The sequence below is a fragment of the Peromyscus maniculatus genome, chromosome 4 (genome assembly GCF_049852395.1).
Source record: "Peromyscus maniculatus bairdii isolate BWxNUB_F1_BW_parent chromosome 4, HU_Pman_BW_mat_3.1, whole genome shotgun sequence".
NCBI lineage: Eukaryota > Metazoa > Chordata > Mammalia > Rodentia > Cricetidae > Peromyscus > Peromyscus maniculatus.
Genome location: NC_134855.1, coordinates 153,217,663 through 153,245,142, shown reverse-complemented (window position 1 = coordinate 153,245,142; position 27,480 = coordinate 153,217,663). Strand labels below are relative to the sequence as shown.

The 27,480-nt window shown below is 49.3% G+C and overlaps 1 protein-coding gene across 1 annotated transcript; it reads left to right on the top strand.

The window, feature by feature from the left end:
• Positions 1 to 79: 79 nt before the first annotated feature.
• Ctcfl (CCCTC-binding factor like) lies at positions 80 to 26,263 on the top strand. Its single transcript, XM_006985340.4, has 11 exons — positions 80 to 225; positions 766 to 1,325; positions 5,983 to 6,205; positions 8,958 to 9,128; positions 10,162 to 10,295; positions 13,031 to 13,151; positions 13,849 to 13,998; positions 15,554 to 15,714; positions 20,224 to 20,406; positions 23,991 to 24,111; positions 24,646 to 26,263. Exons 2-11 carry the CDS (start codon positions 777 to 779, stop codon positions 24,792 to 24,794), a joined length of 1,962 nt encoding a protein of 653 aa, XP_006985402.3. The 5' UTR covers positions 80 to 225; positions 766 to 776; the 3' UTR covers positions 24,795 to 26,263.
• Positions 26,264 to 27,480: the final 1,217 nt, after the last annotated feature.

The window sequence follows — 27,480 nt, the reverse complement described above, 5'->3', positions numbered from 1 at the left end:
CCTCCCCCGCCCCGGGACTCCGGCGCCCCCTTGGGGTCCTGCGCCCCCTTACTCCACTTCCCCATTTCCACGCTCTCCCTCTCCTAGGCTCCACCCCTTTCCCGCCGGCGCCTGCACACGGCCCGCTTCGGGGAGATGGTGGCAGCGGCTGCGCACGAAGAGCCGCATAGCACGAGGTGACAAGGCGGCAGCCACGCGGTAGCCTGCCCAGGCTCTGCCTCCGTGGTAAGGCTCCGGGGTGCCTAGGCCTCCTGGGGAGCACCAGGGGGCATGGGAATGGGTGGGATGGGTGGGGTGAGGCAAGCCGGAGCAGCACGGGCAGGCGCGAGTGTGGGTGGTGGGCATGGAGCCAGATGGGCCGTGTGCACATGGCTGCCGAGAGCCTCGAGGTCCAAAGAGAGGTTGCTCTGCCCTGCACACCTCGAGTGTTGCACCAGGTTGGGGAGTGGGTGAGCCTTTGGAAACCTGTGTGCTGACCCGGGTTTTGCTCAGCCCTTGGCCATGCCAGCTCAGGCCACCACCCTTCTTCACCTTCGTGCACCCAGCCTGGGACTTAGAATGTTGGACTGTTGCCTCTTGTAGCTTAAGTCCCGCTCGAGACTTTTTGCGTGTGTGTGGGGGGGGATGTTGAGATATGGTCTCACTACAGAGCCCAGACTGGCCTAGAATGTTGGCTGTGTCTTTTGGACCTTGATGAAAGCCCGTGTCCACTAGGCCTCAAGCCCCTCTGCACCCCATAAAGATTGCATGCTCTCTTTCCGTCAGGGGACGTCACCATGGCTGCTGCTGAGGTCCCTGTCCCTTCCGAACACTTCACCCAAATCAAAGAGCAGAAGTTGAAACCTGGAGACCCGGAAAAGGAGGAGGGTGGGGTACAAAGAATGGAAACCCAGGAGGGTGCTGTCGAGGCAGAGGCCGAGCCCTGCCAGCTTCAGGGTGCAGGGCCCCAGAAAGATCAGCCTGAGCTGCCTTTGTGGGTCCCGGTGGAGAGCGACAGGCGGATCCTGACCCTGCAGGCCGTGCACCTGACCTCCCAGGAAGTGCACCTCCAGGGCCTGGGATGGCTGAGTGTGCCACACACCGAGGAGTTTCCAGTGATGATGCCACAGGCGGAAAGCTTACTGCCACTGCCGTCTGTGCTGTGGCTGGAACAAGAGCCCCAGCCCAGCCTTCAGCACTGTGTGGCCATCAGCATCCCGGAAGCGCTGTTCCCACCTGAGGAGGTGGAGCTGATGCATTTTCACCTGCTGCGGGACAGCGTGCAGGTGGCTGAGGAGGACCAAGAATTGACGCCAAACTTGGGTGAAGGCACAGCCCTGACCAAGGTATGGTTCATTCTTACAAACCGATGCCTCGTGGGAGAGAGCAAAGTAAAACTTTTTTCTTAGATCGAGGTTTTGTGCAATTTTATGTATGGACAAGGTATTTTGAAGTTGGAAAATAAAGCACAGTAAAAATAATGAGAGACCTTACCATATATATTACACACACACACACACACACACACACACACACACAACACACACACACACACATATGAACCTTACCATGAATAAACACACACATGTAGCTGGAAGTTTTCTCTGGTCCTGCCTGGCCCCACAGGTCCCATAGCCGCTTATAAAATAATCACTCAGAGGCTTAATACTGTTTACAAACTGTATGACCTATGGCAGGCATCTTGCTAACTACCTCTTATATCTTAAATTAACCCATTTCTATTCATCTATAAGTTGCCACAGGGCCTTGGCATTACCGGACTACTGGCATCTTGATGCTCCTTCGGCAGTAGCTGGCATCTCTCCAGACTTCACCTTTCTCTTTTCTGTCTCTCTCCTTGGATTTCCTGCCTGCCTCTAAGCTGCCTTGCCATAGGCCAAAGCAGCTTGTTTACTAACCAATGGGAACAACACATATTCACAGAAAGGCATCCCCCAGCACTTCCCCTTTTCTATCTAATCAAAAAGGAAGATTTTACGCCGGGTGGTGGTGGTGCATGCCTTTAATCCCAGCACTCGGGAGGCAGAGGCAGGCAGATCTCTGTGAGTTCAAGGCCAGCCGGGTGGTCTACAGAATGAGATTCAGGACAGGCACCAAAACTACACAGAGAAACTCTGTCTCACAAAAACAAAAACAAAAACAAAAACAAAAAAAAAAAAAAAAAAAAGAAAGAAAGGTTTTAGCTTGAATATAGTAAAATCATATATAATAAACAGTTATCAAGCAAGAATTATAGCTATAATATCTAGTCTATTTGTATTTGGCAAAATTAAAGAAAATAATTTATCATCTATATTTGTTAACCTAAAGTTTCATACCTAATTTATTTTTTATCAACCAATGAAAACTATAATTATAACTATCTAGTCTTCAAGTCCATCAAAGACCCCAGAAGGATATAGTAATATCTAAATAAATAGGAAGTACATTGTAAGCAACTTCCAAAAATCTAGAATGACAGAGACATCTGGCTGCCTGGACAGTCATCCAAAGTTCCTCTGCAACGTTGGGGCATCCATCTTCAGCCTATATGCCTAGAGGTTTTTAGTCACTTCTCTGTGTCCTGTAGAACGTCTGGCAATCTCCTCTGCAAAGCAGGAACCTGAAGGACCATCTTGCCTTGTTTTAGCAAAATATAGTGGTCATTTTTCCATGGGTCCTGTATGTCCAGTCTATAAAACATACTGTCAAGCACTCTAAGCAAGATCAGTTCTTTGCCCAGCAAGCCATTTTGTGCCAAGAAAAAGATAAATTCCATATGGAATGTCTTCAATGCCCATCTTCCTCTTTGAAGTAAATTGGTGCTGCCAGGAGCAGACATGTCTCACTGTCTAGAAGAGTCTAAGTTTTTAAAACATTTTAAATGTTGTATTCTGTAAGTCTTTGAAGTGTTTGAAGATTACTTACCTAATTGAAATATATCTTTATATGCCTACAAAACTTAACTAACATGACTGTAAGTTTGATTATCCTAGCCTGGCTAATCTGTATTTCTTAATTATACATTACAATTTTAAATGAGCTGCATAAACATAATACCTTAAACAAGAGTAGAAATATACATACAGTATAACAAAATTAACTTTAAATTTGTAATAAGCTAAAATCTACGGCAATGTAAAACATTTTAAACAAGCTGTTCTTTAAAAGTAGATTCAATGCCAGGCAGTGGTGGCGCATGCCTTTAATCCCAGCACTCGGGAGGCAGAGGCAGGCGGATCTCTGTGAGTTCGAGGTCAGCCTGGTCTACAGTGTGAGTTCCAGGACAGGCTCCAAAACTACACAGAGAAACCCTGTCTCGAAAAACCAAAATAAATAAATAAATAAAAAATAAAAGTAGATCCAATAACTTACCCTTTCATCCTATCATATCTATAATATCCCCTTTTCTTCTTTAGAAAGAGATTGCATTTATAATCAACCCCCCTTTAAATAAAAATAAACATTTATAAACAATATTTTGGGAATTTGAGTGTAACTTCTCCTACTATTTCCTGCTGATTGGGGGTGCTGGTAATCTTATGAGGATCCTAAGAAAATTAAGAATTATAGTTAAATATTGGCTGTAGTAGTTTGTGAGGACAGATCATCTCAGCCAGTTGCTTTGAAGCTGATTTTGGATGTTGGATCATCTGGGCCATGGTGTCATCAGAGACCTTTCAGGGGGTCTTGGTTGATCAAACCATATGAGCCTGGAAGCAATCCACAGGTTCTCATCTTCTGTGGGAACAAAAGCAGAACCTCTTTTCCAAAGCAACGTATCCTTAGACACAAATTTTGAAGTCAAGATACCTTTAAAGTGTATATATATAAAGTATATATATATATATATACTTTATATATACACTATATATATATATATGTTTAACTCAACAGCCTTTACAATCAAATGTCTTTCAGCAGTTAAAAATCACAAAGACAATATAATAATCTGCAATTTCCACATTCTTTGTGTAATTTTCATCTTTACATTGCTTAACTTTTACATTATTCTTATTGTCTCTTTAAATACTTTATTTTTTAAAACTATCTACTTTATAACTGTCTATCCTCCTTTTTCTCTCTCTTCCAAGCCATTTAGAGGTTTATTGCATCTGAATCTGTCTTTTGTGTCTCTATAATCCTTTTCTGATCATTGCTTTAAACTGCAGCGTGGTTAGGACTGAAGTGGCAGCTTTGGCTGCTAACTCCGCCCATCTCAGCTTCCCAACATGGTAGAGGTACCTCCTGCCAACTCTGAGAGCCATGCTCACCTTCAGCTCTGGAAAGCCGTGGGTCTGTGTCTCCAACAAGCAGCATGTAGCCCAGAAACCTTTTTTTTTCTACTAGCAAAAGCTAAATTCACCACTCAGTGTGCTGTATGGCTTGGAGATACTTCTGTGTACTATTGGTGGATGTATTAAGGCAACTCCACATAGTTAAAAGGGAAGTTTATTTGGGGGTAACTTACAGCAAATAAAGGGATAGGTTACAGGATCCAGGAGAGGTGAAGTGCAGTCCAGCGGTGTTCTCTGGAGAACCAGGAACCAAGAGTACCTGCACATCCAGATCTCAGGGCTTAAGGGCTCCTGTCTTGGCCCTGTCTCAGGGGCAGGTCACAGGTAGGTGTGACAGTTACTGGAAGCCTCACTGGGGGTAGTACTTCCAGGTCAAAGCTGGGACAGTTACCCACTACAGTGTACTGCGTGGGAATCTGCCATACTGTAGGTCAAGCCCACATGCCACAAACTACCATACTGTAGCTCAAGCCTGCAAGCCATGGCTTGCCCGAGAGACACATCTAGGAAGCTGTTTTCAGCTCCATTTTAGAATCTTTTTTTTAAAAGCTTTCTCAGGTTTTGGGTGGAAATTCTTGCTACCATGTCTGGGTGCCAAATGTAGCCAGAAGGTTTCTCTGGTCCTGCCTGGCCCCATGGTCCTGAAGCCACTTATAAAATAATCACTGAGGCCAGGCAGTGGTGTTGCACGCCTTTAATCCCAGCACTGGGGGGGGGGGGGGCAGGCGGATCTCTGTGAGTTCGAGGCCAGCCTGTTCGACAGAGTGAGATCCAGGACAGGAACCAAAACTACACAGAGAAACCCTGTCTCGAAGGGAAAAAAACAACTCAGAGGCTTAATATTATTTACAAACAGTATGGCTTATGGCAGGCATCTTGCTAACTACCTCTTATATCTTAAATTAACCCATTTCTGTTAATCTATAAGTTGCCTCGTGACCTTGGCATTACCGGACTGCTGGCATCTTGATGCTTCTTCAGCAGTAGCTGGCACCTCTCCAGACTTCACCTTTCTCTTTCCTGTCTCTCTCCTTGGATTTCCTGTCTCCCTCTAAGCTGCCTTGCCATAGGCCAAAGCAGCTTGTTTATTAACCAATGGGAACAACACATATTCACAGACAGAAAGATATCCCCCAGCACATACATGTAATATATAATATAAATTATATATATAAATATAAATTATATATGAATATAAAATACTATATATATATATAGTATTTTAAACATTACAGAAAACAATACTATTAATGTAAGATGCATTGTATTTGAAAAAAAGAAATCTTATGGCCTGGAGATGTAGCTCAGGTGGTATGATCCTTGCCTGCTGAATGCATGAAGCCTGGGTTCCAGCCCTAGAACCTTATAAACGTGCCTTGGTGATAGCCAGTGGAGCATTCATGGCGTGGAGGCTGGAGGAATAGAAGGTCAGGGTAACGTTCAGGTAGTTAGTGAGTTTGAGGCTGGCTCGACCACAGACCCAGTAAGAGCCCAAAAGAAAAACACCACCAACAAAAAAGATGGAGTCACCACAGAAACCCTGATGCTCAATTAACGATGGCTTAATTGCAAGCATTTGGTGGCCATGAGCGAGAGGCCTTATGTGTTTGCTTTTCCTTCTGTGTTCTGTGGTTTGCCAGAATGAAGAATTCTGTCAGATGGTAACTAACAGTGTCGCCTCTAATTGCCCGTTTTTACTTATCAGTTTGAAGACAATGAGAAGGACCAACCGTTGCCAGAGGGAGGGCCAGATGAGGAAGGAAAAGAAAGATTCCTGTTTGTGGAAGAGACACCAGAAGACGAAGGAAAAGATGAACTCGTTGTGACCATTTCCCACCTCAGCCTGGAAGAGCAGCGAGATCAGCCAGCACCGAAGCAGACAGGTGTGCCGGACGCTGAGACCACAGAACCTCCGCAGAAGCCCAAGGGTAGGCTGACCGGCTCACGCGAGACACTGAAGACCCCTTGTTTCTCTTGTGGGAAGGAGGGGGTTATCCAGGTTTGAGGTGTTGACTTTTAAAAGCTCCTTCCAGCATATCAAGAAAAGGAAGAAATTTTAAATTGATGTTCTATATTGTAAATCAGATCCAAAAGGTTTTGGGTTTTTTTGTTGTTGTTGTTTTTTTTTTTTTCATTTTGCACACAGACATTTTAAAAGTGGTTTTTAAATGTTCCAAAAAGCATTGTGCACATAAATCTCAGGCCAGGAACTGGGCTCTGCTTTCTGTCTTGAAGTTCCTTGGGAGTGCCAGGTAATCACAGCGCAGGACAGCAGCAAGCCCTGCCCATAGAAGAGCAACGGCCAAAGGGAATGGGACTGGGGAGCCCATCCTGCAGAAGGCTGGAGGCTAGGAAGGGGACAAGCAAAGTTGGGGGCCGGGAAGAAGGACTGAGCCAGGCTGGGGGCTGTTGTGGAGAATGAAGCCAGCCTAGGAGCTGGGACCGAGGGTCCACCCAGCAGGAAGAGGCCTGTCAGGGCATCTCAGTGGTGGGCACTCAGAGGCAGGGGCCTGTGAAACTCTGTGGAGGTCTCATAATGATAGCGTAATAGATGGCATGCTAGCAGCCCACAGGAGGAATTTGACTCTCACAGTGGTTTAATGGGCTGCTGTTTTAAAGTCATTTCTTGCTTATTTAAATCAAGACATTTTATCCCATTATCTCAATCTCTAGATGACTTTTTAAAAGTTCTCTCTGACTGGAATTGTAGCTCAGTGGCTCCAGCACTTCCTTAGCATGCGTGAGACCTTGGGCTCCATTCCCGGGCCAGCAAGAAAAACAAGCAAGCAGACCGACAGACTGTCACTAAAAAGTCATCCTGTGGCAGCACACAGTGTCTTTCTCTTCTGTGACCATGGCCAGGTTGGGAAGGAACTGACTCAGTTTACAGAGGGACCAGCCACCCTGCCAACACTTCGATCCCCTTACATGTGGCCGGGGTCACTCCTGTAGGTTTCTGCCTCTCGGGGTGGAGTTTCTGCTCTTTGCCTTGGGGCATCTTCTCATACAGTCACTCACGAGGCTGTAGCCCCAAATCCCTCCCCAGCTTGTTCTCCAGTTTTTAATGTATTTGTAACCCCAGCCAGCCATCACCACTCTAACTCCAGAACACGTTTTACCACCCCCGTGAATGCATGTGGACACCGCATAGGAAGGAGGTCGCAGAATGTCTGCTGTGTCATCACTGTCTGCACTCTCTCTCGAGACCATCTCTCTCACTGAACCCGAAGCTAGGCTGGAGGCTCCAGCAGTCCTCCTGTCTCTGACTCCCACAGTACGAGAGTTAAAGGCGTTTGAGATCACACCTGGCTTTTTACACGGGCACTGGGGATTTGAACTCGGGACCTTGTGCTTGAATAGAAAGCGCTCTTCCACACTAAGCCATCTCTCCTGCCCCATATTTAATGTTCTGAGAAGCTGCCAAACTCTCTCCACGGTCCCCCGCTGTGTCGGAGGCTCATTCCCCCACACCCTCACCCAGCAGATTTCCATGCGTTGTCCTGTGGTTCTGGTGGTGGTTCTGATGGTACTGGGTGTGAGAAGGAACCTTGCTTTCATTCACATCGTTCTAGTGGCTGTTTCTCCAAGCACATCTTGGCCTTCTGCGTGTTGTCTTTAGAGGAACGCCTTCACAGCCTCGACTGCGTGTGTGTTCCCTGTGGTTGTCACCAAGCACCAGTTGCTCTTAAAACAGCAGATGTGATCGTCCATGGTGCTGGAAGCTAGAAACCGCCCTCAGCCAGATCCTCGAGAGCTTTGTCAGGAGGTGTTAACGGAGGCTGCCTCCCTCCTTCACAGCTGTCACCTGGCAGAGGGTGGCTCACGTGTCTGTATGACCTGGCTCTGCCCCGGGGAACATCCGAGGTACTGGAAAGGATTGTATCCAGTACCGTAGCCACCACCCATGTGGCTGGTGGGCGCTAAAATGAGGCTTACCGCAGAGGAGCCACGCTTTGTTTTCATTTCAGTTATTTTGGATACAAACTTAAACAGTCACGCGTGGCTGTTGGCTGCGCTTCCGTTCAGCTTCATGCCAGTTTGCCAGAGCTCCCTGGCTCGGGTGGAGGGTGCCGGGAAGCCGTGCGGTGGCTTTATTTCACTCAACAGAGAACATAGGCACTCAGGTCCGTGTTTTGGGGAGATTTGCTTCTGGGACCCCCTGCTTTGAGCAGACACTTCGTCTTCTGTCCTCTCTGCTCTCCACCACTCTCTAAATGTTGTGATATTTCTGTAAGACTGAGTTTTTATTTTTGTTTTATTGTTATTTGAGACAGGGTTTTTCCTTGTAGCCCTGGCTGTCCTGGATCTCGCTCTGTAGCCCAGGCTGGCCTCGAACTCACAGAGATCCACCTGCCTCTGCCCCTTAAGTGCTGGGATTAATGGTGTGCACCACCACCGCCCAGCTAAGATTGATTTATTTTTAGTTTATGTGTGTGTATATGTATGTGTTTCTGAGCACCACCTGTGTGCAGTGCCCATGGAGGCCAGAAGAGGGCACCAGATCCTCTGGAGCAGGAGTTACAGATGTTTGTGAACACCACTGGTGCCCATCCATTCTGCACAATGGGGAAGATGGGTTCGGGACCTAGCGAGACACCTCTCTCCTGGCCAGATGCTCCTCGTGGGGGATGGGGTGTCCTGAGACCTCTGCTGATGTGTCACGGTGTCTTCTCCCCACAGGGAAACCCCGAACCTTCCACTGCGAGGCCTGCCAGTTCTCGTCCTCCAAGTCCTCAACTTTCACTCGTCACATGAAAATTCACAGCGATGAGAGACCTCACCTGTGCCACCTGTGCCTGAAGGCTTTCCGCACCGTCACCCTCCTTCGGAACCATGTCAACACCCACACAGGTGAGGCGCCCCGTGGCCTTGCTTCTCAGGGGCCCCAAGTCTCGGTGAGCGTGCAGAGGAAACCCGGTGAGTCCTCCCTTCGCCGGGGGTGTCACTGCGGTCTCTGTTGCTGTCCTCAACCTTGGTCTAAATAGAAAATTCCAGAAGCTGGGGGCAGAGCTCAGTGTAGAGCACTTGTCTAGCACATGCAGGGCCCTGAGTTCTGTCCCCAACAAAAATAAAGGAAAATCCCAGAAAAATAATTTTAAATAATTTAAAGAACTTTTAATTTAATAATTTTCAGTGTGTAGTTTAAAGGGTTTCATCAGTATTCTCCTGGTGTCTGCTAAACTCAGTGTCATTGTGTGTTCTTTGTAAAATGAGGACTCAAGCATGCCAGACAACTCCTCTGCTACTAGGCTACATCCCCAGCCCTTCTCTTTTTATTCTGAGACAGGTCTAAGTTGCTGAACTAGCCTGGAATTTGTGATCCTCCTGTCTCAGCCCCTGAGCAGCTAGGATGATGAACCTGGGCCACCAGCCCAGCTCACTGGTCTGTCAATTTCTTATTGCTGTTCATTCTGGTTTTTAGTATCTAATTTATTAATTAAACCTTATCATAAGCACCCAGAGACCATTTGTACCTTGCTCCCCAGCAAGAAGGTGGGTTCCCACTGTGCAAATATTTATGCTTAGTTTTGCCTTTTTTTTTTTCTGTTTTGTTTTGGAAACAGGGTCTCACTTGCAGTTCAAGCTGATCTCTAACACCGATCCCCCTCCCTCAGCCTTCTGAGTGCTGGGGTTTCAAGCCTGCCACACCATTCCAGCTTAGTTTTGCCCAAGCTCCCCCCCCCCAGTCTCCACGCCTTCTCGAATTTCAGTTAAAAGCACTAACTGTTACCCAGAACACTGTCTCGTACATCTGTGATATTTATAGTTCAAAGAACTTCTTAATTGCTGAAGCCTTTTCAGACTGCCATTTCAAAACTAAAAAGTCACTGGAAGTTTTGCAGTTAAGTCTTGTTTGAAAAGTGTAAACCACGTGATTTTCCAGGAACCAGGCCCTACAAGTGCGGGGACTGTGACATGGCATTTGTCACCAGCGGAGAACGGGTCCGGCACAGGCGTTACAAACACACTCACGAGAAGCCCTTCAGGTGCTCCATGTGCAAGTACGCCAGCGTCGAGGTGAGGTCCCTCGCACTCAGCCTTGTACAAGAGTGAGAAATCACTGCCCCGAGAGGAACGCTAACCTCTTAGTCCACTATTCACCAAAGACACATTTTAAAATCTGTGCCAGAAGCCACAGGCATTATTGTCCAAATTGAATATGAAAAACTGGAGCTGGGTATGGTGGCTCATACCAGCACTGTGGCCGGAGGATTGCTATGAGTTCAAGGCCAACCTGGTCTACATACATCGGAGGACAACTTGATGAGGTCAGTTCTCCCCTCCTGGAGGACTGAACTCAGACCGTCAGACTTGGTAGAAAGCACCTTTACCAACCAGGCATCTCACCACCCCCCAGACAGTATTTATCTATATTTATTTTTATGATTTTTAACGGGGAGGGTGGTCTGTGCCTGTGAGCTTTTGGGCTCCTCAGGATCCTGCACTGACACATTCCTGGAGCTGGAGTCAGAGTGCTTGGGAGCCTTCGGCAGCCGCGCTGGGAACAGGACCTGGGTCCTCTGCAGGGCTGCTGAGCCGGCTCTTCACCCGTCCCCCAGCAGTATTTAAAAGTATATGGATCATGGATATTGGCTATGGTTGAGAAATAACCCTGGGGCTGGAGAGGCGATGAGCAGTTACAAGCACCGGCTGCTCTTGCAGAGGACCTGGTTTGAGTCCCAGCACCCACGTGGTGGCTCACGAGATGTCTGTAACTCCAGTTCCAAGAGATCTGATGCTCTCTCTGGTCTCTGGGCACCAGGCACGCCTGTGGCACACAGACATGCATGCGGGCAAAACACTCATGTGCACAAAATGAAAATTTGAGAACTAAAGAGAAAGAGACCTCGGACTTATTGAAAAGGCCTTTTCAATATTTTATGTCACCATCGGGGTCACAAACCAGAATGTCTCTTCTAGCATACATCTTGGGAATTTGGGCTGAAGTTTTGAGCTGTACCCCAATACCTCCTGGACAGACACAGAGCTGCTGTCTTGAAGATGTAACCCTGTCCCCACACTGATGGACTTTAGCTGCATGCTCTGCTCATGGCAACTAGGTGGTGTGTGTGTGTGTGTGTGTGTGTGTGTGTGTGTGTGTGTGTGTGTGTGTGTGTTGTGGTACTAAGGTTTGGACCCAACATGCTAGGCAACCACTCTACCACAGCTGTCTTCTTTCTTGAGACAAGGTCACACTAAGTTGCCCATGCTGGCCTTGAACTCACGCTTCAGCTTAGGCAGTCCTTGAACTTGAAATCCTCCTACCTCAGCTTCCTGCGTTGCTGGGATGACCGGCCTTTACTGCCTGCCATGGGGACCCTCAGTGAAACAAAGGCCGTGTGTGGCGTCCCCTTTTCAGGTCCATTTTCTAGTGGTCCGTGTCCAAGGTTCCATTTCATGTGAGGAAGCTGGCCATATCCTGGTGGAGAGCCTAGCAGAGGAGGGTTAGGCAGGGACTTCTCACAGGAACTAAGCTAAAGGGGACAGCAAAGCTTCAACACGGCCATGACGCAAGTGTGTTTCATAAATTGGGGGATTTCACAGACGGGCCGGAATTCAATTCCAACTGTGGCTATTTTTAAAAAGAGCTTTCCTATCGGAGGCAAAGGTTGTAGCAGCAACATGAGGGTTCAGAAGGTGTCCCGCAAGGCGCCTGAGGCTCCTCACAGGAAGGACTTAAGAGTGGGTGCCCACCATTCTCTCCAGGAACTTGCAGGCTCTGAGACCCTGCCTAGTAGCAGAGCGTCCATGCAGCCCAGGGACAGCCCACGTTGTTACAAATTTGTTTTCTTGAGCTAGGTGGTGGTGACGCATGCCTTTAATCCCAGCACTTGGGAGGCAGAGGCAGATGGATCTTTGTGAATTCGAGGCCAGCCTGGTCTACAGAGCAAGTTCCAGGACAGCCAGAGCTTTTACACAGAGAAACCCTGTCTTGAAAAACAAACAAACAAACAAACAAACAAGAACAAAAGAAGAAGCCAGTAGCACCCAGAACCACACTTTGGGGCAACAGTGCTTTCTCTGTCTTCAGCCTGGTTAGCAGAGGCCCGTGAGGACCCTGAACCCTTACATGTGGCTCCCCATTTATTTAACGGTTCAGCTTTCCTGTTTGAGAAAGCTTTTCCAGCCTTTGTCTTTTCAGAGATTTAAACTTGACTGCTGTGAGTGGACAGGGACTTGAAAATAAAGAAAGAAACACACAGAGCACTGAGCAGCAAGCTCTGCTTCTGCTTGTAAAGTGAACTTTAGTGTGGAAGTCTTCAGACCGCTGCTCATTAACCCCAAAGGACCTTGTGCGTACAGCCAGCGGCAAAATTAAGAATCAGCAGCAGATTGGACAATTCTGTTTCATGGGACACCCCAATACTGAGGTCTGGGTAACTTAAAATTTTCCTTTTTGATTTTTGGAGACAGGGTCTCTGTAGCCCAGGTTATTAGCCTTGGGTTCACTGTATGACCCAGGCTGTTCTCAAACTTGCAGCAATCCTCCTGCCTCAGCTTCCCCAAAGTTGGAGATCACAGACAGGTACTACCACACGAGGTTTCCTTCCCCCCTTTCCTGGGTTTTTTTTGCGGGGGGTGTTGAGAAAAGGTGTCCTGATACAGCCCTAGTGGGCCTTGAACTACAGCAATCCTCCTGCCTCAGTTTCCTGGTTTCCTGAGTTGCTCATATCTCTCATAGGAAGTTGGTTAACTGAAGCCCTGACCACCCTCAGGGTCCCATCGCAATGACCCTCTCCCACATGTCCTAGGCAAGCAAGCTGAAGCGCCACATCCGCTCACACACGGGCGAGCGTCCCTTCCAGTGCTGCCAGTGTGCGTACGCCAGCAAGGACACCTACAAGCTGAAGCGCCACATGCGGACCCACTCAGGTGAGAGCCGTGCGCACACTCGGGTGAGAGCCACATGCACACACTCGGGTGAGAGCCACATGCACACACTCAGGTGAGAGCCATGCACACACTCAGGTGAGAGCCATGCACACACTCGGGTGAGAGCCACATGCACACACTCGGGTGAGAGCCGTGTACACACTCAGGTGAGAGCCATGCACACAGGTGAGAGCCGTGCACACTCAGGTGAGAGCCGTGCACACACTCGAGTGAGAGCCGTGCACACACTCGGGTGAGAGCCATGCACACAGGTGAGAGCCGTGCACACAGGTGAGAGCCGTGCACACTCGGGTGAGAGCCGTGCACACTCGGGTGAGAGCCGTGCACACACTCAGGTGAGAGCCGTGTACACACTCAGGTGAGAGCCGTGCACACAGGTGAGAGCCATGCGCACACTCAGGTGAGAACCATGCACTGCTCAGTTGGTTTGTCATGTAAAGATGATGCAGGCCCAGGTCTCCTCTCTATACGCAATCTCATGCGCCCCGGTGAGGGGCCACCAGTGTCGGGGAATTTCACATCTGGGCGCTGTGACCCTGTCCGGCTTGCCTCCCCGGTCCTACACCATTGAGGCTAAACCTCCAGGTTTAGAGGAAGGCCCAGCACAGGCATCCTTTGGGAAGAACCAGGTTCCCCGGGAAGCCATGCCCTGAGTCACTTGTTGTTCACGTCACAGGTGAGAAGCCTTATGAATGCCCCACCTGCCATGCCCGGTTCACACAGAGTGGGACCATGAAAATCCACGTGGCACAGAAGCACGGAGAGAATGTCCCCAAACACGAGTGTCCCCACTGCGCTACCATCATTGCAAGGAAGAGCGACCTGCGTGAGTGTCTGCTTTGGTGGTGTCCCCTTGGCCGCAGTACAGGCCTTCCTCCTGGACTCCCAAGGTCTGCAAGCCTGCAGAGCCTGCCCAGCTCCGGAAGGCTTGGCTGAGCTTGGGAAACTTTTCTGGAAATGTTTTTAACAGAGGTCCTGGCGCGCCCTCTGGTGGCTGAACTGAGTAAGTGCAGTTCAGGAGCCGCCAGCCCAGTCTACATTCCGGCATGATCAAATCCATGGGTATTGTTTTTATCTCGTTTTGGACCCGCCCTTACAGATAAGGACACTGAGGCTGAAGGACATGGGTAATTTTTCTGCAGAGACAGTGGTCCTGATGACCTGGGTGTCAAAAGGCAATGGTGTTAGGAGTTTAGCCGCGTCCATGCTCCCTCCTCAGCCCACCCTTTGCACACTTGGAGCTTGATGAGGGTTTAGAGGAGAAACTGAGGCAGGGTTCTCCCTAAGGAACACAGAGTCCGCCTTCTTCTGGGGTGAGCCTTGGGACGCAGCCAGCCTAGGACAGGACCAGGCTTGCGGGGGTCGTGCTTGTGCTTGGGAGCCTGTAGTGCATCAGCCCGGCAGAGAGAGGCTGACAGCCTTTGGCATAGGAGTGTGGAGGACAGGGAGCTGGGGAGAGAGCCCTTAGATCTCCATGACACCCCTACTCATCCTCTCCCCCCCCCTTTCCCAAAAGTATGATGTCACAGGGACAGTAAAAGTGTCAGTGAAAATAAAAACCCTCTCAGTTGCCTCGGAAAATTCAGAGATTTTTGGAACTGTCCCTGCAGGGGTAAAGGCATTTGACCAATGTTTAGCTTTTGTCTTTCATCTGGAACATTCTGTCAGTGCTGCTGTGGTTCCCAAGGCACCACCAAGCACTGCCCAGTGGGGCCTGTTAGGACAAAAGGACCTCTAGCCAGTTGTCACGTGCCAGAGGGAACTGTCAGAGGGAACTGCTCTGCAGCTCTGTAGGGCTGCGGAGAGTCACTGGCTCTTCGTCTCCCTGTAAGAATGAGGCGGTCTGTCCATCTGAGTCGGGAACTCCTCCATCATTCTGGGGTCTTCTGTTCAGCCTCTCATAGTGCCACACGGCCGCCAGGCTGGAAGCTTGGCCGAGTAAAGAGCTTCCTCGACAGCGTGCCCAGCGTGCACCTCAGGTCGTGGGGACGAAGGGGCCTAGACTTCCAGCAGGACAACAGTCCTGGTTTTGTTACAGAAGACCCCTTAGCCTTGCTCTGAAGCCCCTGCACTGTCCTAAGGTTCTCAACGTTCATGGTCGACCTGTAGCCATGATCTCCCCGTTGAACAGGTCTTAGACTGAGGCCTCTGATTAGTTCCTTCATGGCGATGGTGCTCAGGTGGGACATTCGTGCCCTGGGGACACGCACCTGGACCTGGAGGTGGGAGCCTGTCATCTCTGAGAGAGGCAAGCCAATGTGTGGCGAGGGAGCCCCGAGGTGCCAGAGAGAGTCTGCAGTGCCCAGAACTGCCCACCCCACCCAAGAAGTCCCTAGGCATTCGCCCTGCCACAGTCAGCCTGTCTCTTGTGGCCCTAACAGGTGTCCATCTGCGCAACCTGCACACCCATAGTCCCGTGGAGGTCAAGTGCCGATACTGCCCCGCCGGCTTCCACGAGCGCTATGCCCTCATTCAGCACCAGAGGACCCATAAGAATGAGAAGAAGTTCAAGTGCAAACAGTGTGATTACTCATGCAAGCAGGTACTGTGTGTGAGTCAGTGTGAACACTGTACAAGCAGGTACTGTGTGTGAGTCAGTGTGAACACTGTACAAGCAGGTACTGTGTGTGAGTCGTGTGAACACTGCAAGCAGGTACTGTGTGTGAGTCAGTGTGAACACTGTACAAGCAGGTACTGTGTGTGAGTCAGTGTGAACACTGTACAAGCAGGTACTGTGTGTGAGTCAGTGTAACACTGTACAAGCAGGTACTGTGTGTGAGTCAGTGTGACACTGTGCCAGCAGGTACTGTGTGTGAGTCAGTGTGAACACTGTGTGTAAGCAGGTACTGTGTGTGAGTCAGTGTAACACTGTGCCAGCAGGTACTGTTTGTGAGTGGATGAATGGACTGAGAAGCAGTCATTCTTTCTTAGGGAAGAGGCTGGGCTGGAGAGGTGGCTCAGCTCTTAGGAGCAGTAGTTGCTCTTGCAGAGGACCTGAGTTTGATTCCCAGAACCCACAAGGTGGTTCACAACTATCCACAACTGCAGGGGATCTGACACCCTCTTCTGACTTTCCTGGGTACCAGGTACACACGATACATGTACATACAAGCCAGAAAAATACTCCTATATATCAAAATAAAACAATAAATGAACACAAACGGAAGGGAGGGAGGGAGGGAGGGAGGGAGGGAGGGAGGGAGGGAGGGAGGGAGGGAGGGAGGAAGGAAGGAAGGAAGGAAGGAAGGAAGGAAGGAAGGAAGGAAGGAAGGAAGGAAGGAAGGAAGGAGTCTAGAGGCTGGAGTGGACCAGGCTTTTTCTTCTGGGTCACCAACCAGCTCCCATATCCTGGCACAGAGACTTCTTAGTTTTGAATGCTCAGCCTAGCTTAGCTCATTTCTAGCTGCTTTTTTAACTTAACCTGTTTACCTTTATCTACCTTTGCCTCGGGGGTTTATTACCTTTCTTCTGTATGTCTTACTTTAACTGCATCTTGTGTCTGCTGGCAGGCTCGGGGCTGCCTGGCCTCTGGCCCCAGGCATCTTCCCTCTCGCTCTCCTCTCTTCTCTCTCATTCTTCTCTTCTTTTTCTCCCCAGCCCAGAATTCTCCTCCCATTTCTTCTCTCTGCCTGGCAGCCCTGCCTATCCTTTCTCTGCCTGGCTATTGGCCGTTCAGCTTTTCATTAGACCATCAGGTGCCTTAGGCAGGCAAGGCGAAACGATGCAACACATGTTTCCATGGATAAACAAATGCAGCATAAACAAAAGCAACACCCGTACACCATCCAAGTAATATTCTGCAGCATAAACAAATGTAACTCATCTTCGCCTAGTTAAAATAATATTCCACAACACTGGAGAGCTGGCTCAGCAGTTAAGAGCACTTGCTCTTCTGTCTGAGGAGTAGAGTTCGAATCTCAGCACCCACACTGGGTGGCAGATAGCTACCTATAACTCCAGCTCCAGGAGCTCCAATGTATCTTCAGAGCTCTGCGCACTTACATATACAGACACATACATAAAGAAAGAGAAAAGGGGCCGGTGTGGTGGTACACATTAGTCCCAGCTCAGAGGCAGGTGGATCGCTGAGTCTGAGGTCAGTCTGGTTTACATAGCAAGTTCCAGGACAGCCACGGCCACATAATGAGAGCCTGTCTAAAAAAAAAAAATGAAAGAAAGAAAAGAGATCTCTCACTGCTGACCTTGGAAGAGTTGGGCTTGACCAGAGCAGCCAGCTCAGAGTAGCCGGAGCAGCCACAGGCCATCAGCTGCAGCTGCCGAGAGAGCTTACAAACCTGCGGAGGTCCTCACCACACTCAGGGCCCATCACCAAAGTGACGTCGGAGTGACCCACCTCCTCCCTGCGCGGACATCCAGTGGCAGAGCCGCGGTGTGTCTTCGCCCTAACTGCGGCAGTAACATACAAGACTGGACTGGGTACAGCTGGCATCTTCCTGCCCGGAAGCCAAAACAAAGGGCGTGCCACTCGGGAATAGCTGAAGGGCCCTTGAGATGGCTCAGCAGGTAAGTGCTCCCTCGGCCAGTAAAGTGTTCCAGCAAGCTTGAGGTCCAGCAAGCTTGAGGAGCTGAGTTCCACCCTTGAAACCCAAGGAAAGGGAAGGAGAGGACCAATTCCGTGAAGATGTCCCCTGATCGCCACACATGCACTGCCCCCACACACCACATACACACAAAATTCAGTCATTTTAAACGTCCTCAGAAATGGTGTCAAGGTTATTTCCTTAGTAAATCTTAACCCGACACGGTCTTTAATGCTCTGTGGGAGGAGAAGGATGCTGTAAACAGCAAGCCCCTGCCTTCTGCAGCCCGGGGAGTGGGGTAGTATGAGTTACCAGTTTAACTAGCCATAACTAGCCACCTTCCCATGGTGGTTGTTTTCATTTGAACACATGCTCAGCAGACAGACTGTGCATGTGCTGACAAGCACGTGGCAGGCATTCTCTTGACAAACGGATGGCAGGGTGGGAAATTTAGGGAAGTCGTGTTGCCACTGATAAAACCTCGTCTTTCAAAAGAAAATTAGCATTCAGATTTTGGAGATGTTGTCATCACGAACATTGCACTTTCTGACCCTTGAAGACTCCTGACAGCATTGGGACTCTCTGGGAAGCAGGCTTTCGTTTGACCGTGGGATGAACCGTATCCATGTTTTACACAGACTCCACAGCTCTGCAGTCGGGTGCTCTCCAGATGACTGCCCTGTGGGGCGGTAGAAGCCTGCCTAGCCCAGAGGTCCGGTCAGCACAGGACACAGAAGGCTGGTCGTCACGGCTTCACACTCAGTGTTGCACCGCACTGTAAAGAGACCGGTGCGCGTTGAGTTGGGGTGTGATAGCAGAAACCGTGTCCACGGTTCCTTCTGTGTGGGGGCGCCTGCCCGTGCACACGGGGAATCCAGAGCCCAGCACTGAGTATTCTCATCACTTTCTGCCTTACATTTGAGACAGACTCTTACCAGTCCTGGAGCCCGGTGATCAGATTAGCTGGACAGAGAGCCCCAGGAGTCTCCTCTCAGGGCTGAGGTTACAGGGAAACACCACCACGCCTCGCTTTTACAGGGGTGTTGGTGATCCAAACTCAAGGTCCTTAGGCTGGCACAGGAAACCGTTTACCCACTGAGCCTAGCTCCCTCTGTTCTTTTTAAAAACTGTGCCTGCACTCCGGGTTCTCCTCAACAAACTCCCCACAGCTGCAGAAGAAACAGAGGCAGACGTCTCCTGAATCCCTGAAAGGATTTCCAGACTTGGCAGGAAAAGTATGGAGCAAATAATTCTGAATTTCACATAATCTGTTAATGACTTTGCCTATATGTGAGCCCTGAACACTGGCCCATATTGTAACATTAGCATGTCGTGTTATTTTTTAATGTACTGATTTTCTTGTAACTTTTCAAAATGTTTGCCAATTCCTCACTTGGTGTTCTCATAGTGAATACGGCTGTGTCTCATCCACAACACAAAAGCACTTTGGAGTGTGTGGTGATCCTGAGTGTGCCTTGGTGCTTGGTCTCTCTAGTGGACACCAGAGTCAGGATTTCACACTCATCATCGTTCAGAATGTAGGCTGTAGCATGAATCTTAGAAGGTCTTATTAATAAAATCAAACCTGAGCCAGGTATTGGGGTGAACTGGAAGATCAGAGAACCAGAACAAGCCACAGCTACCTCACCTCGCCGGATCCTCAGCAGGTCTTGTTTCCTCAGACTGGAAGCCTCTGTGTCCTCATATCCGAATGGCTCTCAGCTGAACTGTGCTGCTAGAAGCCTGAAAGCTTAACCAGCCAAATGCTTAACCAGCCAAATGCTTAACCAGGCCAAACGCTGCTAGTTTCTGGCCCTCACACCTTATATACCTTTCTGCTTTCTACCACCACTCTCTGGGATTAAAGGCATGAGTCACCATGCCTGTCTGTATCCTTGAACACATGGATTTCTGCCTCTGGAATGCTAGGATTAAAGGTGTGTGCTACCACTGCCTATCCTTTATGTTTAATATTGTGGTTGTTCTGTCTCTGACCCCAGATAAGTTTATTGGCATGCACAATATTTGGGGGAACACAACACCACAGTAGACTAGATTGGGGCTGGAGAGATGATCAGTAGTTAAGAGTGCTTGCTGCTCCTGTAGAGGATGAGAATTTGAGAATTTGATTCTCAACACCTATATAACTCTAGCCGCACAACTGCCCATAACTCTGGCACCAGGGATCTGATACCCTCTGGCCTCTGGTAGCCCCACCCAGGTGTGCATGTACACACATACACACTCACATAAATCTCCTCCTCCTCCTCCTCCTCCTCCAAGTGTGGGCTGTAGAGAATTTTTGGTTTTGCTTGTTTTTCTTTTGTTTTGGGGGGCAGGTCTCTTGTAACCCAGGCTGACTTGGAACTCCACACCCTGATCCCCTAGCACGCAGCAGGCCCTGGCCCTGATGAGGGCCACACCGCTCTTGAGGAAGGAAAGCGCGGTAATGATGGACAATTCTGGCGACCCTTCCACCCCGAGTCAGCTGTACCCCTGCCTTCCCCCAGGAGCGGTGCTTGACGGCGCACGTGCGCACGCACACGGGAGAGAAGCCCTTCTCCTGCCTCGACTGCAACAAACACTTCCGGCAGAAGCAGCTGCTCACCGTGCACCTGAGGAAGTACCATGACCCGACCTTCGTCCCTGTTGTCCATCTGTGCCTCAAGTGTGGCAAAAGCTTTTCCCGCTGGGTAAGCACGCCCCCGTCTCCAGACCGTGACCCCTCCTCTGGGGAAGGTTCCCAGCAGGTTCTGGATTCAGAAAAGTCAAGCGTTTATAAACACATGCTCTCCCTCGACAGGCAAAAGGGAAGCCCGGACACACAGCCTTTGGGGGATGGAATCCGGGCCAGGTGTGTGTCAGGCAAGCACCCACTGGGCCTCCTATAATTTTTTTTTTAGACCAGCTCTAGCTAATTGTCCATTCTGGCCTTGAACTCTGCCCCTCCTGGCCTAGTCTCCTGAGGTGTGAGGGGGCGGGGTAGTCTAGATCACCAGGCCAGAGTCATACAGTCTGTGAGTCGTGTTCCTTGGTGGATAAGAAGTTGGCCCATGGTTGCTTATTAGTGTCATTTTGGTTTTTAACCACTTTTATTTTGTTAAAACCACTGTGTTCCACCAGGCCCAGGACTGGGCAACCCCAGGGCAGACTGTCCACGAACTATGTTGAAAACAGTTTGGGGAATTCTCTGACTCTGGAGCGAACCTAGGATTTTTTTTTTTTGTTTTCATTTTTGAGACAGGATCTCACTATGTAGCCCTGGCTAGCCTGGAACTTGCTCTGTAGACCAGGCTGGCCTCAAATTCATAGAGATCCACCTGCCTCTGCCTCCCGAGTGCAGGGATTAATGGTTTGTGTGCCACATGCTGGGTTTAAAAACCTAGTTTTTGTAGTGTAAGAGTTGACAGTTTTCCTGTGAACTAAATGCAGGCGTCTTCCCAGAGTGATTTCCATTCTCAGGCGTTTCAAAGGTGTGAAATCAGGCAGTGGATTCACATTCATTTTCTATTCTGTCAGTTGGTGTATTCATTTTCTCTTTCTGAATAACAAATTACCTCACAATGTCAGCGCTCAACAAATATGTATCACACTTCAGTGTACATGAGTCTGGAATCAAGGAGCAGTGTGGCAACGTGGTTCTGGTTATTAAAAATGAAAGCACAGCTGGATACTTGGAATCCAACTTACCTTTTTAGAAGGTTAAGAGAAAGGTCTCATGTGTGGGGCTCAGGGGGATGTAGGAGCAGACTGACCTTTGGATTATTAGAAGAGTTAGTAACACCATGGATGGACAGACGGACAGCATGGTGGGGCTCTGATAAGACTGTGGGATCCCTTCCTACAAATCTCACAGGAAGGGGAGGTTCCAGCAGGAGCCTGTGGGCCAGGTTTCTCTAATGTGGGGGAGGGCCACATATAACTGAGGTGTCCTGCCCACTGGGGGTCTTTGGTATCAGGCTCTCTGTAGGGTGTCTGCCTCTGTGCAGCAGGGAGTCCCAGGATCAGCTACAGGGATGCAGGACTGACCTGGGATTCTTACATTCCTGGCACTAGGAGCCTGTTACAGACCCACAGGTCTGCTCTCTGGCAGGAGGAGGCTGGTCAGGGGCTGGGACACTGCAGGCGAGTATACCCTGGTTTGTCTCAAGCTCAGATCTAAAGGTATTCACAAATTTCTGCTCCCTAGCATACACATCAGTTTGTCTCTGGATCAGAATGTCACCAGCCAGCAGCATGGCTCCCCATCCTGTGATGACCCTGACCCTGACCTAGGTGGCATCTCTGATGTTCCTCCTCTCCGAGCTCAGGGATTTATCACATGCCATTGTCTCTGTGTCCAGAAGAGTGTAAATATGCCATACTCGGCATCCTTTAAAAAGGCTGACACGTCTGTGTTCGTGTGTATTAACTCAGCTTATACCAGGAGTTCTCAGCTCTGATCTCCGCGCACGGCAGACACATTAGCTGCTGCTTCCTGCCGGGGCAACAGCGCCTGGCTGGTCTGGGATGCTCAGAGGACTCCTGACCCCGCCTCCACCACTGCGACTGAAAACAAGCTTCATTTTATACATAACCATACACAGCCGGGACCAGCACATTTTCTTTGTAAATAGAATAAACACTCCCGGCTTCTCGGGCAGCTTCTGCTCCAGCTTGACAGCAGACATGGACAGACCACTTATGAGCGGATGCTGGGAGAAGAACACAGGAACAAAGCTAAAGTAACTGAGCAAAGCAATCTCTTTATAAAAAGAATATGCCAGAACCCAAATTGAGCTAGTGAACGTGCTCAACCAAGGTAGATATGGGAGGGCTGAGCAGGTAGTCCTGGTTGTATAAGAAAGCAGACCGAGCAAGCCAGTAAGCAGCACTCCTCCGTGGCCTCGGCATCAGCTGCTGCCTCCAGGTCCCTGTTTGAGTTCCTGCCCTGACCTCTTCGGTGATGGACTGTGACCTGACAGCTGTAAGCTGGAGTCAACCCTCCCCTTCCCAAGCTACTTTTGGACGTGTTATTTATTACAGTAATAGAAACCCTAAGACAAGTACCAAGTTAGGTCAGCACGGGTGTAGGAGGAGGCAATAGGTGTGGCCCAGGCATATAGGCCTTAAAGCAAACGAACACAAAACCAAAACAGTTAAACAAAGGAGAACATTCCATGTTCTCACTGCAAGAAGTGGGGTCCGTTTGTCTTAGCACAACGTGACTGAATGCCTGGCGGTGTTCTCTGGGCCTGGTTTTGATCTCCCATCAGCTCTTAGACACGGGCTGGTGCTGGGAAAGGAACCCACGATGAAGTGGAGGGAGCAGCAAGTGTCCCCCAGAGTCCGTAGGTGGCACTGTTATTTGGGGAGCACATAGAGAAGCTGGGAAAGGAGAGTGACCTTGGTGTGGACTGATCAGATGGCTCTGAACGGTGAAGGCCCCCGGGCCCCCAGCGGAGCTGATCACCCACTGTCGGGGGATCCGCTCCCTTGGAGCCTTGTTAACATAGTCGTTTCCCATCCTGGATTCGTGCGGGTTTCTCTGTCAAAGTTTCAACCCCACATACAGAGGTTTCTTGAATCTCAGTAACGGATTCTGCTTCTGACCTCTTCATCCCTCCTCAGCCGACTCCCCATGGGGCAGTGTCCTGTGTTAGGTCTTCTTAGCAATCAGAAGTCACCAAGGACACATGCAACATGTGGATCCAGACTTCACGTTCACTTCAGGTCAGCGGCATGTCTCCTTCTCTCCCTTGCTCAACCTCCAGAATGACCCAAGCACCAAGGAGTACTTTGCCAGGGAGATTTGGGTTCTGCAGAGGACCTGACTTTGGTTCCCAGCACCCACAGTGACTCACAGCCATCTACACATCCAGCTACAGGGCATCTGACGCCCCCTTCTGACCTCCAGACACACACACACACACACACACACACACACACACACACACATTTTTAAGGTCATCTTGGTTTGGGTTTATTTTTTGGTTTTGGTCCAAAATCTAAAAGGTACGTTTTACTTGCTGCCTTCCTGATAAGAAACGTATGTAATTACTGATGTATGGTATATCAGAGGGTGTAGCGTGTGCCACAGCGTACATGCAGAGCTCAGAGGACAACTTACAGGAGTCAGTTCTTTCCACCCATCACGTGGGTCCACAGGCTCCAGCGTGACAAATTCCTCTACCTGTTGAGTCGTCTCCGAGTCCTTGAAGCCCACCTCTTAACCATGGGTTGCAAGCTGCACATGAGGACACTGATGTTCACTGGTGGCCTGTGTCATCTCCCTTAGAGTAACCTGCAGAGACATAAGAAGAAGTGTGACCCGGAGCATGAGAAGTTGGCCACCTCCAAAAAAGGAAAACCAGAGCTGAGGAGACAGGCCATAGAGGAAGGGCCGGCATGGGGCAATGGTACGTGCTTTCTGATCCCTTTGTTTTAATCCAGGAGTGGTTTTCCCATTGTTAACTGCAGCTAGAAAGTCGTGAGGGCGGGAGCATTGGGCCCTGTCGCTGAGGGGCTTGGCAACCGCATCAGAGTGTGGCTACTTTACAGCCACACTCTGCAGGGTTACCCACACTCAACCCCAAACTCAAATCACCAGGCTCAGCAGTGGCCACTTACCTGCTCAGCTATTCGTGTCTAGTGACATTTTTGATTGTCACAGCTGAAAAGGAGTGTGCCACAGGCATCTCATGGGTGAGCTGCTGGCCTCCTGTAGTGCCCGCAGTGCCCCATAAAGGAGTCCCTGCCCCCATTGCCCAGGTTGAGTAGCCCTGCTCAAAGCAGGAGACCCGACAGCCGATTTTCCGGAATCAGGTTGTTTTCCGGCATGCCTACCGCTGGGTTCAAACTACAGCCACTGTTTCAATGTATACTTTCTGGTCCCCCTGTCTGGATGTCTTGGCTCTCTCTCACGTTTCCTCACTCTGTATGCTTTCTCCTAGATACTGCTGCCCAGGAGAGCGATACCTCGAAGGAGGCATGGTGCCCAGGGGAGCTGACTCTGAGTCACGGTGGTGAAAATAGAGCCAGGAGCGAGAGCCTGGATGAGGGCCTGACCTGCGAGATGATCTTTGACATGATGGATAAGTGACAGGCTGCTCCGTGCTGTGGTCTCTAGAGAAGAAACAAGTTAGAAACAAGATCACCATGGTGATAGCCATGTTCCCAGAGTTTCATGTAGTATGTAGAAATGTTAAGAAAAAACAAAACTGCAACTTTTTCCTGAAGACAAGAGTCAGAGCTTGGAGTGAAGGGCACACCTCAGTCCCATGGGCTCTCTCTCTAGTGATGGCAGAGTGGCCCACCATGAGCCAGGGACAGTTTTTAGGAAATACTTATTTCTGCAGGAGCTCGGCCCAGCTAGCGTGTGGGCAGTTTGAAGAGGGAACCTTTTACGTTGTTTGTCTACCCATGGTATTTCCGGTACTATGATTTCTAAACACTGAGGATGAATTGTATACCTTTTTTATACCAATGAATTTTCCATAATGTTTAAAACTACCAAGATGCTTTTAATGAATTCTAAATTCAACCCAAAGATCTTAATACTATAAAAAGATGGAATATTAGAAATCAGTAAGTAGCCCACTTGATTAGAAAAAATAATATATATATATAATAGATTTTACTTTGACATTGAGCAAGTCTGACCTTCAGATGTTTGCCCCCCACCCTACTTTTATAGACCTGTGGGTTGAACCCAGGACCTGGAACAAGCCAGGCAAGTACTCCACCACCAAGCTACACCCCCAGCCACACTGAACTGCCCATCCTCTTCCTCAGTCTTCGGTAGCCAGAAGGACCGGCCTTTGCCGCCAGGCCCGGCTTGCGTTTTCTTTTAATTCCATTCCTTGCCAGCTATGAAATTGCACTGGTGTTGTTACTAACATTATTTTTATTTTTAGCCAGGTATGACGGTGTGCGCCTGTCTTCCCGGCACTCAGAAGGTAGAGGCCGGAGGAGGGTGACTTTAAGGTTATCCTCAGCTACATATCAAACTCCAGGCCAGCCTGGGCTACATGAGATTCTCTCTCAAAAAAACAGATCTAGATCCTTTTGTTTTGCTAGAAGTATTTTATTTACATTTTTAAATGATTGGCTGTGAGAAGAAATCTGATAATGAAATGTGTATTTGTGAAGAATTTGAACTTCCTGTAATTCTCACTAGTTAGGGAGAATATGTTCCCAGCCCTCACTCTGGCACTCGGTGTCTGAGGCACTCGGTGCCTGGGGTCTTTCTGTTCAGGATCGGCAGCAGCCAGGCCTGTGTTCTGCTGTGGAGCCCCACACTGCCACATCTCCAAATCACCCATAGGCCCCAAGTCCAAATTCTTAAAATGTTGATCTGCTCCAAACGTCCCACGTGTAGTCACAGGAGCAGTGGGGCCACTTCGTCCTCTGCCCGCCTCCAATGAATTCCGCTGAGATGTGACACGCAGCAGGATTTAAACTCTGTAGTCTGCTGTATGCTGTCATTGTGACTCAAGTTTTATAGTTTCTTACTTTTGACTGTTGTAAAGATTTTTTGCATAATTCAATAAAATGAAATGGTTTTAAAAACTGTCTTTGTTGTATGCGAATGGTGGTCTTTTTCATTTTTGTTTTACTAGAGATTAAATCCAGGGCCTCAGGCATGCTAGGCAAGGCTCTACCACGGATACACCACAGCCATCTTTGTACTTCCTATTTTGAGAAAGTTGTCCAGGCTAGCCTTGACCTCACTCTGTGTAGCCCAGGCCAACCTTGAATTCTCAGTCCTTAGCCTCCCAGTACCTGGGGTTATACCTCCAGAAAGCCTGGCTAATAATGGTCTTTAAAATGTCCTTGGGGGCCGGAGGGATGGCTCCACAGTCTTGCAGAGGACCTGAATTAGGTTCCCAGCACACATACTGGGCAGCTCACAACCACGTATAACCCCAGCTCCAGGGAATCTGACGCCCTCTTCTGGTCTCTTCATGTACATGTACTGCATGTACAATCTCTCCCCCAACCCTCCCCCATAGACACACATACATATAGTTTAAATTGTTTGTTTTTGGGTTTCAAGATAGGGTTTCTCTGTGTAGACCCAGTGGTCCTGGATCTTACTCTGTAGACCTGGCTGGCCTTGAACTCACAGTTCTCTGCCTCCCAAGTACTGGGATTAAAGGCGTGAGCCACCACTGCTGGGCTTGGTTTTGTTTTTAATGTCTTGTTGGTCCAGAGAGACGGCTCAGTGGGTAAAGGCACTTGCCACCAAGCCTGATGACATGAGTTCAATTTCTAGGGCCCACATTGTAGAAGAGTACCAACTTTTGACTTTTAACTTCCACATGACGGTGTGGCACACACACACAGACAGACAGACAGACACACATAACTTCTTAGAAAACGTCTTGAGTGACGGGCTGGAGGAATGGCCCAGAAGGTAAAATGTTTGCTGTGCAAGCTTGGGGACCTTGGCTCCCCAGTGCCCGAGTAAGGCAAGGTGTGGCAGCACGTGTCTGTAATCCCAGGGCTTGGAGCCAGAGACAGTTGGATCCAACACAGCTGAATCAGTGGGTCCTGGGTTCAGTAAAAGGTGTAGAGCGATTGAGTAAGGCACTCAGTGTGGACCTCTGACCTCCACGCTCACGCTCACGCACAGCAGAAGCACACACAAGGTGTGGTCAGTAGTGAGGATTTGGAGGACATCAGTCCTGTGCTCTGTGGGTGGAGATGGACCAGGAGATAGAACAATGAGAAGTTCCCCAGAATATCTAAAGTAAAATTCCCAGGTGGTTCAGCAGCTGGGCTGC